We start from the raw sequence: 16,338 nt of genomic DNA on the forward strand, positions 1-16,338 counted from the left end.
GAGCACGTGACATGCATGATCTATTGACTGATCAATTGAATGACTGATTGTTTAATTGATTGATTTCTGATCACAGGGTCTGAAGGGTGAAATGGGGGAGACAGGTTATGTGGGGAAGAGTGGAGAAGCAGTGAGTATCCCCTTCAGAGTAATATAACTGGAATATAACTCGCCATTTAGCCCTCTAGAAGTTAAATGTAGCTATGAGTGTGTGTGTGTGTCCCTGACTGATGATGCGGTGGTGAGAGTGTGTCCCTGACTGATGATGCGGTGGTGAGAGTGTGTCCCTGACTGATGATGCGGTGGTGAGAGTGTGTCCCTGACTGATGATGCGGTTATGAGAGTGTGTCCCTGACTGATGATGCGGTTATGAGAGTGTGTCCCTGACTGATGATGCGGTTATGAGAGTGTGACCCTGACTGATGATGCGGTGGTGAGAGTATGTTCCTGACTGATGATGCGGTGGTGAGAGTGTGTCCCTGACTGATGATGCAGTTATGAGAGTGTGTCCCTGACTGATGATGCGGTGGTGACATCACTGTTTTTGCCTCTCCAGGGAGTAGCAGGACGTCCTGGACAGCCGGGACTCCCTGGCCCAACGGTGAGAGACACACACTAAACTGCACGTGCGCACACACACACACACACACACAGACACAGGCACACACACACATGCCCACACACAGTGTACACACACACACACACACACATGCCCACACACACACACACAGTGTACACACATGCACACATAGCCACACACACACACAATGCACACGCGCACACACACAGTGTACACACACGCACACATAGCCACACACACACACACCCACACACACAATGCGCACGCGCACCCACACACACACACACACACACACACACACACACAAACACAGTATGCATATACACACACAATGTACATGCAACTGGAACTCACCACATCTCTCACCCCCTCTTGCATGTCTTGGGATTTTTATGATTTAAAAAAAAATTCCATTCCACCATGAGTCTGTTGCAATCCTGCCTGTCTTTGGAAGTGATTCATTTGAAAGTGCTGTGTTTATTGTTTTGACTGACATAACTTGTCCAATCACAGGGACCAAAAGGTGCTGTGGGTGATACAGGACTGCCTGGAGAGAAGGGGGAGCAGGTAGGTGGCCATAGGTAGGTGGGCAGGTCATTAGGTGGGCATAGGTAGGTGGGTAGGTCATTAGGTGGGCATAGGAGGTGGGTAGGTCAGTAGGTGGGCATAGGTAGGTGGGCAGGTCATTAGGTGGGCATAGGTAGGTGGGTAGGTCAGTAGGTGGGCATAGGTAGGTGGGCAGGTCATTAGGTGGGCATAGGTAGGTGGGCAGGTCATTAGGTGGGCATAGGTAGGGCATAGGTAGGTGGGCAAGTCATTAGGTGGGCATAGGTAGGTGGATAGGTCAGTAGGTGGGCATAGGTAGGTGGGTAGGTCAGTAGGTGGGCATAGGTAGGTGGGCAGGTCATTAGGTGAATGTTCTTTGTTATTCGGTTATTGTTATTAATGTCTAAACTGTGCACGGCCAGTAGGCACAAGGCGGTGTATGTGTACGTGTGTGTGTACCGTATGTGGGTGTGTGTGTGTGTGTGTGTGTGCATAGTACGTAGTTGTGTGTACAGTACACATTTACTATGTGTGTTTTACTCTGCGAAAATTTTCAGGGTTCCCAAGGACCACTGGGGCTCCCAGGACTAGAAGTAAGAAAATGTATTCAAAATTTCTCTCTAAACCTGTTTGCTGGGATTTTATGCATATATAAGAGTGTGTATGTGTGTTTGAGTATGCTTGTGTGTGTGTTTGCATGTTCACGTGTGTGTGTGTGTGTCTGTGTGTGTGTGTGTGTGTGTTTGAGTATGCACGTGTGTGTTTGCATGTTCACAAGTGTGCATGTGTCTGTGTGTGTGTGTGTCTGTGTGTGTGCATGTGTGCATGCTTGCGTGCTTGCGTGCGTGCTTGCGTGTGTGTGTGTGTCTGTGTGTGTGTCTGTCTGTCTGTGTGTGTGAGTGTGCGTGTCTGTGTCTATGTGTGCGTGCGTGCGTGTGTGTGTGTGTGAGAGAGAGTGTGTGCGTGTGTGTGAGAGAGTGTGTGTGTGTGTGTGTGTGTATAATGTCTGCTCTTGCATGTTCACAGGGACTTCCTGGATTCACTGGCACGTCAGGCCGTCCGGGCCCCCCCGGCCCCCCTGGAGAAAAGGTGACTGCTGAACGTGCTTTACTGTGAGGGCATCGCATCACAGACGCTTTGCTTAAATCACTGTGGCAACAGCCGCTTGCACAGAAAAACCGTCCGGCTGGTTCTGTGGCGCCCCCTGCTGGTGAGTAAGTGTTGTCGCGTGTATTCTCGCCCACAGGGCAGTCAGGGAGAAGCGGGCTCTGAGGGACCCCCTGGAACCCTCGGCCGGCCTGGGACCCCAGGACCCCCGGTAATAACGCAGCGAACCCCGAAAATATCTGAGATGGGTCACGGAGCCGAAGCAGTCAGAGTGTTTGAAATGCTTTAGTCTTAAGAATCCAAACGTCCTGTGTGTCACTTTAGACTCCTGTACATGTGGCAAGAAGTACCAGCCTGGTAAACTTTAGGCCTCTAAATCTGGAGAAGTTGCTGATTTAGATTTGGTGTCCATGTAAACTGACTGATTAATCAGATTTGCTATCTGTGGAAAACTGGCATTTATGAGCATTGACTATGAGTCGATATTCCTGGGTTTGTGTGTGTGTGTGTGTGTGTGTGTGCGTGTGCATGTGCGGGTGCGTGTGTGCGTGCGTGCGTGCGTGCGTGCGTGTGTGTATGTGCGTGCATGCGTGTGTGCGTGCGTGCGTGCATGCGTGTGTGTGTGTGTGTGTACGTGTGTGTGTGTGTGTGTGTGTGTTTGTGTGTGTGTGCGTGTGCGTGTGTGTGCGTGTGCGTGTATGTGTGTGCGTGTGTGTGTGTGTGTGTATGTGTGTGTGTGTGAATAAAGGGGCCTCCAGGGATTCCTGGCTCGGATGGAAAGGAGGGGTCACCTGGAGTCAAGGTAAGAGAACGACCTCATTACCACGTGCATGGCCACGCCCCTTCATTACCACATGCATGGCCACGCCCCTTCATTACATACACATGGCCACGCCCCTTCATTACATACACATGGACACACCCCTTCATTACCACATGCATGGCCACGCCCCTTCATTACCATACACATGATTATGACCCTTCTCCACCCCATCAGCCTGTCTGTATCCGTTTGACATGCATGAGAAACTCTGGGTAAAAGCGCTATATAAATAAAATCTATTATTATTTACCAGCTTCCCAAGACAACTTCCTATATCCATAATGTCGAACACACTCTATTCCTCTCTGTCTGTCTGATTATCTCTCTCTCTCTCTCTCTCTCTCTCTCTCTCAGGGAGATGCAGGTTTTGCTGGCCCTCCTGGACCTAGCGGCCTCCCAGTACGCTGTTCAATCTCTATATCCAGCTCCCATTTGCACTGTTTATATTTAAAATAATCAGGAATTCTTAATAAGAAATTATTTTAATATTACTTGTTACTTATTATTATTATTATTATTATTACATTACATTACAGGCATTTGGCAGACGCTATTATCCAGAGCGATGTACAACAAAGTGTATAACCATAACCAGGAAAAAGCGTGTCGAGAAGATTATTATTCAGATAAATTCAATATAAAACAGAATAGTTCAAAGTTCAGTTTTGAACAATGTAAGATCATATTCCAGCACATGTTGAAATGTAAATGGAAGCTCATTCTCAGCATATTTTTTAGAGTAGTGGTGAACTGTAATGTAGCAGCTGTCCTGTAGAGGGCAGTGCAGTGTGATAATCACCATCTCTGAATCCTGCAGGGAACCATGGGAATTCCAGGGCCTCATGGCCCTCCAGGGCCAAAGGTAGCACCTCAGCCCAACGATACCATGCCAAACCACAACTCACACAACACGCCATAACAAACCACAACTCTCACTCAACACCACACCATAACAAACCACAACTCTTACTCAACACCACACCATAACAAACCACAACTCTTACTCAACACCACACCATGCCAAACCACAACTCACTCAATACGCCTTAACAAATCACAACTCTCACTCAACACCACACCATAACAAACCACAACTCTTACTCAACACCACACCATAACAAACCACAACTCTTACTCAACACCACACCATGCCAAACCACAACTCACTCAATACGCCTTAACAAATCACAACTCTCACTCAACACCACACCATAACAAACCACAACTCTTACTCAACACCACACCATAACAAACCACAACTCTTACTCAACACCACACCATAACAAACCACAACTCACACACCACATCATAACAAACCCAACTCTTACTCAAAACCACACCATAACAAACTCTTACTCAACACCACACCATGCGAAACCACAACTCACTTAACACCACACAAACCACAAACCACAACTTTTACTCTACACAACACCATGATAAACCATAACTCCTTAAACACAGCATGTCCCCCATCTCAAAACATTTCATCCTGTTTATTTTTTTATGATGATAATATAGCATCTTTTCTTGCCCATTTCTCTCTCTTTCTCTCTCAGGGATGTGTTGGTCCTCCAGGTCCATATGGATTACCAGGCCTCCAAGGAATGGAGGTCAGTATCCTCTCACTTTCTCTTGCTCTCGCTCTCTCTCTTTTTTTCCAAAATACCTAATGACATCAAGGCAGGACCATACAGAATCTGGATAATCCAGGCTGCAGAACAAGCACTGCCAAGATCCATTTCAGTGGAGTCGTAAGCTGCCATAAGACCTGATGAAAAACATGGTCTGATATTGGAAGAGTGCAGAGGAAAGTCTGGAGATGAAGAAATTTTGAAAGTGAAGTTTGGCTTCCAGCCTTTCCTGATGGATAATAGAAATGACATTTTAGAAGTCGGTGGGGGAGTGGCCATGGCTGGCAGGTATCCCAGGATCCCCTGCGCCCATGTCCCTCCTGTGTGAGGGAAACTGAGCGAACCGCCAACAGACCAGCTGCAGCAGTGTTATACTGCCTCACAGCCGAGGAGCAGCATCCCCGGGTTTATTAGCGATTCTTTGCCCCAGAATAAAAGGGGAGGGGCTTAGAGATCAGTGAGAACAGGCAAAGCTCTGAGAAACACAGGCTGGGCGGGGCTTTTGCATGTGAGAGCAAGTGTTGCCCCATATTCCTGTAGTGATCGCTCCTGATCACATGTACACTTGCAAACATTAAGCCGCAAATAAGACTGCAGCCCACAGCAGCTGGTCTAACTGTGGAGTGTGCTTTCCGATTGGCTGTGGGAACAGAGGAATATCCTCTCTGATTGGCTGGTGGCCCTCTGCTTGCAGGGTGACCTTGGAATGCCCGGTGAAGAGGGATCCCAGGGGCCCCCAGGAACTCCTGTGAGTGTCAGCACCAGGAGTGTGTGTGTGTGTGAGTGTGTCAGCACCAGGAGTGTGTGTGTGTGTGTGTGTGTGTGTGTCAGCACCAGGAGTGTGTGTGTGTGTGTGTGTGTCAGCACCAGGAGTGTGTGTGTGGTGTGTGTGTCAGCACCAGGAGTGTGTGTGTGTGTGTGTGTGTGTCAGCACCAGGAGTGTGTGTGTGTGTGTGTGTGTGTGTCAGCACCAGGAGTGTGTGTGTGTGTGTGTGTGTCAGCACCAGGAGTGTGTGTGTGTGTGTGTGTGTCAGCACCAGGAGTGTGTGTATGTGTGTGTGTGAGTGTCAGCACCAGGAGTGTGTGTGTGTGTGTGTGTGTATGTATGCGTGTGTGTGAGTGTCAGCACCAGGAGTGTGTGTGTGTGTGTGTGTGTGTGTGTCAGCACCAGGAGTGTGTGTGTGTGTGAGTGTCAGCATCAGGAGTGTGTGTGTGTGTGTGTGTGTGAGTGTCAGCACCAGGAGTGTGTGTGTGTGTGTGTGTGTCAGCACCTGGAGTGTGTGTGTGTGTGTGAGTGTCAGCACCAGGAGTGTGTGTGTGTATGTGTGTGTCAGCACCAGGAGTGTGTGTGTGTGTGTCAGCACCAGGAGTGTGTGTAAGTGTGTGTGTGTGTGTGTGTGAGTGTCAGTACCAGGAGTGTGTGTGTGTGTGTGTGTGTGTGTATGCGTGTGTGTGTGAGTGTCAGCACCAGGAGTGTGTGTGTGTGTGTGTGTGTGTGTGTCAGCACCAGGAGTGTGTGTGTGTGAGTGTCAGCATCAGGAGTGCGTGTAGAAATTTGTGTGTGTGAGTGTGTAAAGTTGTTTTTCTTTCTCTGTGATGTAGGGATCTCAAGGCCCATCTGGTCCACCCGGTCCACCTGGACCACACGGCCCGGTAAGAATTAGTATCACACACACTCACACTCACACACACACACACGCACACACACACACACACTTAACACACACACACACACACACACACACACACACTCACACATATTCTCTACACACACACAAACACAAATACACACACACACACACACACACTCACACACACACCCTCTACACATGCACACACACGCAAACATCTCCAGCTGCAGTAGGGGGGTTTTGGGCCTCTCTGAGTCTGGGTGTGTGTGTGTCTGTTTGCAGGACGTTCAGGGAGAAGAGGGGGACAGAGGGGCAGCAGGGGAAAGAGGAGTACCAGGACTGGCAGGCCCTCCTGGGCCTACGGGACGTCCCGGTTCAGCAGTGAGTCTCAGCGCAGCTAGTGCAAATCCGCACAGCCAGGTGTCTTAAGAGTTACTCAGTCACACAGGTAGCATGCAGTGAGTGTGCTGTAAGTACAGTATACACTGAGTATAAAGTGGGTGTCTAATAGGTGTGCAGTGTGAAACCAGTAATTATGTTATGAATATATCAAGTCTCCTTTCACAGTCACACACTGAGCTCTAATAGACACACTGAGCTCTGATAGAGACACACTGAGCTCTGACACACTGAGCTCTGATATACACACTGAGCTCTGATAGAGACACACTGAGCTCTGACACACTGAGCTCTGATATACACACTGAGCTCTAATAGAGACACACTGAGCTCTGACACACTGAGCTCTGATATACACACTGAGCTCTGATAGAGACACACTGAGCTCTAATAGAGACACACTGAGCTCTGATGAAGACACACTGAGCTCTGATGGAGACACACTGAGCTCTAATAGAGACACACTGAGCTCTAATAGAGACACTGAGCTCTAATAGAGACACTGAGCTCTAATAGAGACACACTGAGCTCTGATGGAGACACACTGAGCTCTGATGGAGACACACTGAGCTCTAATAGAGACACACTGAGCTCTGACAGAGACACACTGAGCTCTGACACACTGAGCTCTAATAGAGACACACTGAGCTGTGATAGACACACTGAGCTCTAATAGAGACACACTGAGCTGTGATAGAGACACTGAGCTCTGATAGAGACACACTGAGCTCTGATAGACACACTGAGCTCTGATAGAGACACACTGAGCTGTGATAGACACACTGAGCTCTTATAGAGGCACACTGAGCTCTGATAGACACACTGAGCTCTGATAGAGACACACTGAGCTCTGATAGACACACTGAGCTCTGATAGAGACACACTGAGCTCTGATAGAGACACACTGAGCTCTGATGGAGACACACTGAGCTCTAATAGAGACACACTGAGCTCTAATAGAGACACTGAGCTCTAATAGAGACACTGAGCTCTAATAGAGACACACTGAGCTCTGATGGAGACACACTGAGCTCTGATGGAGACACACTGAGCTCTAATAGAGACACACTGAGCTCTGACAGAGACACACTGAGCTCTGACACACTGAGCTCTAATAGAGACACACTGAGCTGTGATAGACACACTGAGCTCTAATAGAGACACACTGAGCTGTGATAGAGACACTGAGCTCTGATAGAGACACACTGAGCTCTGATAGACACACTGAGCTCTGATAGAGACACACTGAGCTGTGATAGACACACTGAGCTCTTATAGAGACACACTGAGCTCTGATAGACACACTGAGCTCTGATAGAGACACACTGAGCTCTGATAGACACACTGAGCTCTGATAGAGACACACTGAGCTCTGATAGAGACACACTGAGCTCTGATATACACACTGAGCTCTGATAGAGACACACTGAGCTCTAATAGAGACACACTGAGCTCTGATGGAGACACACTGAGCTCTGATAGACACACTGAGCTCTGATAGAGACACACTGAGCTCTAATAGAGACACACTGAGCTCTGATGGAGACACACTGAGCTCTGATGGAGACACACTGAGCTCTGATAGACACACTGAGCTCTGATAGACACACTGAGCTGTGATAGAGACACACTGAGCTCTGATGGAGACACACTGAGCTCTGATATACACACTGAGCTCTGATAGAGACACACTGAGCTCTAATAGAGACACACTGAGCTCTGATGGAGACACACTGAGCTCTGATAGACACACTGAGCTCTGATAGAGACACACTGAGCTCTAATAGAGACACACTGAGCTCTGATGGAGACACTGAGCTCTGATGGAGACACACTGAGCTCTGATAGAAACACACTGAGCTCTGATAGAGACACACTGAGCTCTAATAGAGACACACTGAGCTCTGGTAGAGACACACTGAGCTCTGATAGAGACACACTGAGCTCTAATAGAGACACACTGAGCTGTGATAGAGACACACTGAGCTCTGATAGAGACACACTGAGCTCTAATAGAGACACACTGAGCTGTGATAGAGACACACTGAGCTCTGATAGACACACTGAGCTCTGACACACTGAGCTCTGATAGAGACACACTGAGCTCTGATAGTGTGTTTCTGTTGATTCAGGTGTATGTTTCTGGGATCTCTGTATACGCTCACTGTACACAGGATGATCAGTACAGCTCCTTTTATCACTGTTCCTGATCTGTCCAACAGGGGGAGCCGGGCAAAGATGGTTCTCCAGGCAAAGACGTGAGTTTTGTTTTTCTGACCTCTGACCTCTGACTTGTGAGCTGACCTGTGACATTTAAATTCTTCCCAAATGTCTGGCTGCACATTGTTTTATCACTGGCCACAGGAATGCTCTAGAAACTGCAATTAGATCCTCTCTTTCTCCTCTCTTACTCTCTCTCTCCCCCCCTCTTTCTCTCTGTTTTTAGGGGTCTCCAGGACACCCAGGAATGAGGGGACCCCCTGGTCAGAAGGTGGGAGTTTGGTCTCAGCGACACAGCCTGGTTTCTCTGTCGTTATTTAAATGTGTACTGTGTGTGTCTGGGCCCCCTGCTGGTCAGAGCGCAGTGCTGCATGTGTGTGTGTATGTGTGTGTGCGCACCCCCTGCTGGTCAAAGCGAAGTGCTGCATGTGTGTGTGTGTGTGCCCCCTGCTGGTCAGAGTGCAGTGCTGCATGTGCGTGTTTTTGTGTATGTGTGTGTGCGCCCCCTGCTGGGCAGAGCACAGTGCTGCATGTGTGTGTTTTTGTGTATGTGTGTGTGCGCCCCCTGCTGGTCAGAGTGCAGTGCTGCATGTGCGTGTTTTTGTGTATGTGTGTGTGTGCCCCCTGCTGGTCAGAGCACAGTGCTGCATGTGTGTGTTTTTGTGTATGTGTATGTGTGCGCCCCCTGCTGGTCAGAGCGCAGTGCTACATGTGTGTGTCTCTCTCTCAGGGGGAGGCGGGGCCTGTAGGGCCGAGGGGTACCCCAGGGGAGCCAGGTGACCCCGGCCCGCCCAGCGGGGGGTACTCCTCGTGGAAGTCCTCTGGTGGGGGTCTGAGGGGTCTCATGGGCCCCCACGGGGAGCCTGGAGAGGAGGGGGACCCCGGCCCCCCAGGGTCCACCGGCACCCCCGGAACACCAGGGTTACCTGGGATACAGGTGAGACTCACTATACTTCCACAAGATCATATCTCACAGCTCAGCTTCCTGTGTTCCAGTGTTAACCGCTTTATTAAATCTCTCTCTCCCCCCATGCTCTCTCTATTTCTCTCGTCTCTTTTTCTCTGCCCTATCTCTCTCTTTCTCCATCTTTCCCTTATCTTTCTTACTGTCTCTCATTGCTTCTGTAGGCTCCAGTGAACTATGATGAAATTGAGAGCTTAATTCGCCAGCAGGTCAATAGGATCTTTGATGGTGAGTGCACACTGCACTGTCATGTGACCCTCTCTGTGTTCCTGTTTTGATCATATGACCCTCTCTGTGTTTCTGTTTCAATCATGTGACCCTCTCAGTGTTCCTGTTTCGATCATGTGACCCTCTCAGTGTTCCTGTTTCAGTCATGTGACCCTCTCTGTGTTCCTGCAGAGCGGCTGGTCTCCTACCTGTCCCACAGACAGGCGCCGCCGGGCGTGGTCTCCCCCCGTGGCCCTCCGGGGCCCCCTGGGCAGGACGGAGTACCTGGGGAACAGGGCTGTGCCGGCCAGCCCGGCCTACCTGGACAACCTGGCCAGCACGGGCCCGGGGGACCTCCAGGTGAGCCTGTAACACCAGCACTTCCTGTGTGTGAGCCTGTAACACCAGCACTTCCTGTGTGTGAGTCTGTAACATCAGCAATTCCTATGTGTGAGCCTGTAACACCAGCACTTCCTGTGTGTGAGCCTGTAACATCAGCACTTCCTGTGTTTGAGTCTGTAACATCAGCACTTCCTGTGTGTGGAGTCTGTAACACCAGCACTTCCTGTGTGTGGAGTCTGTAACATCAGCACTTCCTGTGTGTGAGCCTGTAACATCAGCACTTCCTGTGTGTGAGCCTGTAACATCAGCACTTCCTGTGTGTGAGTCCGTAACATCAGAACTTCCTGTATGTGAGCCTGTAACACCAGCATTTCCTGTGTGTGAGCCTGTAACACCAGCACTTCCTGTGTGTGAGTCTGTAACATCAGCACTTCCTGTGTGTGAGTCTGTAACACCAGCACTTCCTGTGTGTGAGCCTGTAACATCAGCACTTCCTGTGTGTGAGCCTGTAACATCAGCACTTCCTGTGTGTGAGTCCGTAACATCAGAACTTCCTGTATGTGAGCCTGTAACACCAGCACTTCCTGTGTGTGAGCCTGTAACACCAGCACTTCCTGTGTGTGAGTCTGTAACATCAGCACTTCCTGTGTGTGAGCCTGTAACACCAGCACTTCCTGTGTGTGGAGTCTGTAACACCAGCACTTCCTGTGTGTGAGTCTGTAACATCAGCAATTCCTGTGTGTGGAGTCTGTAACATCAGCACTTCCTGTATGTGGAGTCTGTAACATCAGCACTTCCTGTGTGTGAGTCTGTAACACCAGCAATTCCTGTCTGTGAGTCTGTAACATCAGCACTTCCTGTGTGTGAGTCTGTAACACCAGCACTTCCTGTGTGTGGAGTCTGTAACATCAGCACTTCCTGTGTGTGGAGTCTGTAACATCAGCACTTCCTGTGTGTGGAGTCTGTAACTTTAGCACTTCCTGTGTGTGAGTCTGTAACATCAGCACTTCCTGTGTGTGAGCCTGTAACATCAGCACTTCCTGTGTGTGTTTGTAACATCAGCACTTCCTGTGTGTGGAGTCTGTGATGTCTCACTTCCTGTGTGGGCGTGTCTTCCTGCAGGTGCGGTGGGAGTGAAAGGGCAGAAGGGGCCGGTGGGGGACGCAGAGGTGGGGCGCAGGGGCAGGTCTGGAGCTCCAGGTGAGAGCCCAGGTGCCAAACGTTCAGAGGAAGAGCACCGTCTCTGTTTCCTGCTCAGGATGGTGTGATGGATCATTCTTCTCTCTCTGTCCCTTCACACCAGGTGTTCCCGGGCCCCCAGGCTATGGGACAGTAGGCCCCCCAGGACCGGTGGGACTGCAGGGAGTGGCGGGCCCCCCAGGGCCCCCGGGCCCCCCCGGACAGGCCGGGGAACGAGGCCGGTGTGACCCCTCCGGCTGCCGAAACATACGGCCCGTTCAGTTCATCCCTAAGGGCCCTCTGTGGAGGGGATGAGTACAGAGGAGAGGGGGAGAGGGGGGGGGAGAGAGAGGAGGAGGGGGAGAGGGGGAGGGAGAGAGAGGCGGAGGGGGGAGAGGTGGAAGGGAGGGGGAGGGGGAGGGGGAGAGGGAGGGTGGGGGAGAGGGTGGAAGATGGGAGTGAGAGAGGGTGGAAGGGAGGGAGGGAGAGGGGGAGGGAGAGAGAGGGATATGGGGAATGGGAGAGAAAGAGAGAGGGGGAGAGGGGGAGGGAGAGAGAGGAGGAGGGGGAGGGAGAGAGAGGCGGAGGGGGAGAGGGTGGAAGGGAGGGAGGGAGGGAGGGAGGGGGAGAGGGAGGGTGGGGGAGAGGGTGGAAGGTGGGAGTGAGAGAGGGTGGAAGGGAGGGAGGGAGAGGGGAGGGAGAGAGAGAGGGATATGGGGAATGGGAGAGAAAGAGAGGGGGAGAGGGAGGAAGGGATGGAGGGAAGGAGGGGAAGAGAGAGAGAGGGGGAAGGGAGAGGGGCAGGGAGAGAGAGAGGGATATGGTGAATGGGAGAGAAAGAGAGAGGGGGGAGAGGGAGGAAGGGATGGAGGGAAGGAGGGGAAGAGAGGGAGAGGGGCAGGGAGAGAGAGAGGGATATGGGGAATGGGAGAGAAAGAGAGAGGGGGGAGAGGGAGGAAGGGATGGAGGGAGGGAGGAAGAGAGGGAGGGAGAGAGGCAGAGAGGGGAGGGAGGGAGGGAGGGAGGGAAAGAGAAACAGGGGGAGGAAGAGTAGATCTGACTGAAGGTTTTTGGGAGATTTAGTAACATTAACCCTATGGCATAATCCATAAGTAATATGAAGTTTTGTGTCTGTGGGGCCAGATTTAAATATAAATATGCATTAATAAACAGAAACTCCACCGGAGCCTGGGGCGAGCCCAGTGCTGTATTAATAAGCTGAAGTGCTGCACATTCCCGGGTCCAGTGCAGCAGAGAGTCTGGCTCTTTGGACCAGACAGAGCTGGGTCTCCTGTGACAGGTTTACCCCACAAACAAGCCCAGCTGCTGATTAATGAGCAGAACCCCCCCCCCCCCCCCAGTGTGGAGGGAACTCTCCAGGCCGACGGCGGGACGGGTAACGGAGTTTTCCCAGCGCTTGACTTCGGCAAACGAGGCGGCTGATCAGAACGCGAGCAGCGGCTGTGTTTATTACAGTGTTAATTAGGCAGGCTGCTGGACTGAGAAACTGCTGTTCTGGGGAGTGTGCTCAGTTAAGGAGGTGTGCAGGATGGCCCTTCAGTTTTTAAAGTGTGAGAATGAACAGGACTATCTCGGAATTAAGCACATCCACTGTACTTGGATTATTATTCTTGCTAAAATGTTCCTAATGCAGGACTGGGGTTGTGTGGATAGCATGAGGGTAATTAGTGCAGGTCGCATGGACTTCACAGTGTTACAAAGCAGATATCGATCCCTGAATCACAGAGCACTTTCATTGGCCGAAAAAGAAAACTGAAGAAGCTTTCTCTGTCTATTAGCCTGGTGGGGGGGGGGGGGCATGGGGGAGGGGGGTGCGGTTATTTTGCCTGGTGGTAAATATTTATCAACAGAACTGGGCCTGGAGAGTACTTTCTGAGCTTTGTGCCACTGTACATATTTATGTGTAAAGTTTTCTTTAAAATCAACAGCAGCGGCATTATCCATTATCATGACAGTCATCCTTGATTTATTCAGAAAATGTACCTGTTCAGAATATATTTTTGTATGCTTGTAAATTTTAATGGTTTTACGTTTGAAAGAGTAGCTGGGAACCTGTCTGTTTTCATAACCGGCCTTTGTTCTGACTGTAAATCATGTTTTATGTCGCCGGTAGCTACTCTTGTGTTTTCAATATATATTTTTTGATTGAAATCCAAAGTGCGAAATGCAGACGTCATATTTCCTGGAAGGCGTTTCTGGATCAGATGTGCGTGTGCTGGTGTGATGAAGCGCTGTGCTTTCTGCAGACTGGTATTATTAGATCCTTTGACCGTGGTCCATATCCCACTAAAAATATCTGCGTTTGCACACTTAATCCAGGGATATCTTTCCCAGAAACGTTTTTTTGTGTATTTTTCATTTAGTCCATATAAGAAACAGTGTAAGAATTGTAATGCCTGTATGTCCGTATGTGGAATAACAGGACGGGGCTTCCAGTCAGCGTTAATAGTTTTGTACACCTACTCACACAGTATTTACTGCACTGTACTGTTTGTGTGTTTGGCCATCGCTACATCACCTCAAAGCCTGCAAAAGATTTTTGTTTTGTTTTGTGTTCATGGAAACTGGTCGTAATAAAAACATATGGAGCCGTGGCGATGGTTGATGTGAAGTGGTGCATCTCGTTGTGTGAGTGGGTGGGGAGTGGGAGGTAATGGATTGTGGGATACCTGGCTGCGGGGTTGGGAGGTCTGACGCCTCCCCGGCAGCACTGTGGCTCATCTCCGTTCCGACTGCGCGTGGTTAATGCCCTGGTTACCATGGCAACTCTAGTCACCGAGCTCCGTTTTCCATGGCAACGCTGGTCTCTGTCCAGCACCACCCAGCAGACACCAGGAACACGCTTCGGATGCGTCCAAGAGACGACTCTCACACAACTGCTGCTCTTCTCTCTGTGCTGCTCGTGAATCAGGAATTTAGGAAGCTCTGTTTTTAATGCTAACTGTAATGAAACTCTATTCATTTAGATATTTCAGTGAAATATACCACCCGCCTTCCTGGTCGCCCACACAGATCAGAGCAGTGGTTCTCACATTTGGTCCTGTGGGTCTCCTGTTCATGTTGATTTTTTGCTCCAGCCACATTTGAAACCCCTAAATTGTAAACAAGCTGTTCATTGTTCTTAAATGAAACTCTTTTACTGCCTGTAATTAGATGACATTAATTTAGCAGGCACTGTTGTCCAGAGCAGCATGCGCAGTGAAAGAACACAGGTGCATTCACCTGGTTAATACACGTGCTAGGGCCGGGTCTGGCTAACGGCATTCTTAAACAACATCACAAATGCAAATGATGTGATGATTCACCCTTTTAAGGCCCCATTATGCATTAATAACCTTCATATCCACATCCCAGCGCTTTTATGAGTCAGTCCGATTGATTAATGCTCTCATTTAATGTTCTACATGGCAAACGATGCCGTTAGAGAGGGGGTTGCATTGTTTCATCATTAATTTGCCAGGTAGGACGTTAAATAACGTGGCAGAAGTTTGGTCAGAATAATGTTCACTGCGAGAACTGAACTGTGTTCTTGGCTATAAATAGCTGTATGAAATGAGTATTGTACCTTATTGGACCTGTGTTTTGCAGTTGTTCCAAAGACCATGATATGCACTTTTGTACGTCGCTTTGGGTAAAAGCATCTGATAAATAAATGTAATGTAAATGGTGGGTGAAATCTGTGAAGTGGGGGGGTGACAGGACCCAGTTTGTGAACCCCCCTCCCCCCATGTTAACAGTAAACTCACCAACTTTCCGTTGGAACGCCACTGCAAACACACCTGACGGTACACCTGAGCGGAGAGCGCTCTGGGAACGTGGAAAGGGTGCCTGATGTGGGTGTCCTAGCCAGCGTTCCAGTGCATTGTGGGAATATCCTCATTGTCTCTGTCTGTCCATCTATCTGCTCTCTATCTGTCTGTCCATCTATCTGCTCTCTATCTGTCTGTCCATCTATCTGCTCTCTCTGTCTGTCCATCTATCTGCTCTCTCTCTGTCTGTCCATCTATCTGCTCTCTATCTGTCTGTTCTTTCCTCAGACGAGGCCCATAGAATCATATTTTGCTGCTGTTTGTGCTCGTGAAGCGTATTCAACAGGGAACATATATAATTTGGGTTAAAGTTAGCATCGGTACATGAAAGATTCAGGGTCTGCTGGCGTACAGCACCTGTCTGAACAGCTGGCAAGTTAATGATCAATGAGAGTTAAATTGTGTGTAAAATCCATGCTGGCTCCTGCTCAATGACCTTAGGTAAGAATCTCCTGAGCTGTAGTCTTCTGGGGAGCCACAGGGGGGCAGTATAACTTCACTATGGTGGGAAAGGAGATTAAACTATGCCCACTACGGTGAATTTCTTCGCTGTTGCGATAACAGAACATTTTTCACTTTGCTAAAGTATGGCACATATTCTATAATTTGACTGAATTAATAAAATAAATTATTTTTCTTCCACAGATAAAAAGGTTCAAATATTTTAGTTTAATGTGAGAAACGGGGTCAGGAAAATGGTAAGTGTTAGGGTTGAAGAATGATTTTGGTCAGCGTGCAGTAGTCTTTGAATCGGATTACCTAAATTGTTTCACTTTTTTGGACATATGACAACAATGCATTTTGCTATTTTTCAGTATAATTTAGATAATGACAAACAGTTGTCAACTTCTCTTTTCTTCACCTTCAGCAGTTCTC

At 49.3% G+C, this 16,338-nt stretch overlaps 1 protein-coding gene across 1 annotated transcript in view; it reads left to right on the forward strand.

Moving 5' to 3' along the window:
• The window catches only part of LOC135238461 (collagen alpha-1(XVI) chain-like), a 57,363-nt gene extending 45,397 nt beyond the window's left edge, over nucleotides 1-11,966 (forward strand). The window contains exons 44-63 of the mRNA XM_064306374.1: nucleotides 77-130; nucleotides 557-601; nucleotides 1,094-1,147; nucleotides 1,684-1,719; nucleotides 2,153-2,215; nucleotides 2,373-2,444; nucleotides 2,982-3,035; nucleotides 3,411-3,455; nucleotides 3,874-3,918; nucleotides 4,616-4,669; nucleotides 5,385-5,438; nucleotides 6,293-6,343; nucleotides 6,604-6,702; nucleotides 8,943-8,978; nucleotides 9,167-9,211; nucleotides 9,671-9,877; nucleotides 10,069-10,132; nucleotides 10,304-10,471; nucleotides 11,576-11,653; nucleotides 11,757-11,966. Of these exons, the coding sequence (XP_064162444.1) occupies nucleotides 77-130; nucleotides 557-601; nucleotides 1,094-1,147; nucleotides 1,684-1,719; nucleotides 2,153-2,215; nucleotides 2,373-2,444; nucleotides 2,982-3,035; nucleotides 3,411-3,455; nucleotides 3,874-3,918; nucleotides 4,616-4,669; nucleotides 5,385-5,438; nucleotides 6,293-6,343; nucleotides 6,604-6,702; nucleotides 8,943-8,978; nucleotides 9,167-9,211; nucleotides 9,671-9,877; nucleotides 10,069-10,132; nucleotides 10,304-10,471; nucleotides 11,576-11,653; nucleotides 11,757-11,947 (1,515 nt within the window). The 3' untranslated portion in view covers nucleotides 11,948-11,966. The remainder of the gene's footprint in view (nucleotides 1-76; nucleotides 131-556; nucleotides 602-1,093; nucleotides 1,148-1,683; nucleotides 1,720-2,152; nucleotides 2,216-2,372; nucleotides 2,445-2,981; nucleotides 3,036-3,410; nucleotides 3,456-3,873; nucleotides 3,919-4,615; nucleotides 4,670-5,384; nucleotides 5,439-6,292; nucleotides 6,344-6,603; nucleotides 6,703-8,942; nucleotides 8,979-9,166; nucleotides 9,212-9,670; nucleotides 9,878-10,068; nucleotides 10,133-10,303; nucleotides 10,472-11,575; nucleotides 11,654-11,756) is intronic.
• The last annotated feature ends 4,372 nt before the right edge of the window (nucleotides 11,967-16,338 follow it).

This window comes from Anguilla rostrata, chromosome 1, assembly GCF_018555375.3.
Source record: "Anguilla rostrata isolate EN2019 chromosome 1, ASM1855537v3, whole genome shotgun sequence".
Lineage (NCBI taxonomy): Eukaryota > Metazoa > Chordata > Actinopteri > Anguilliformes > Anguillidae > Anguilla > Anguilla rostrata.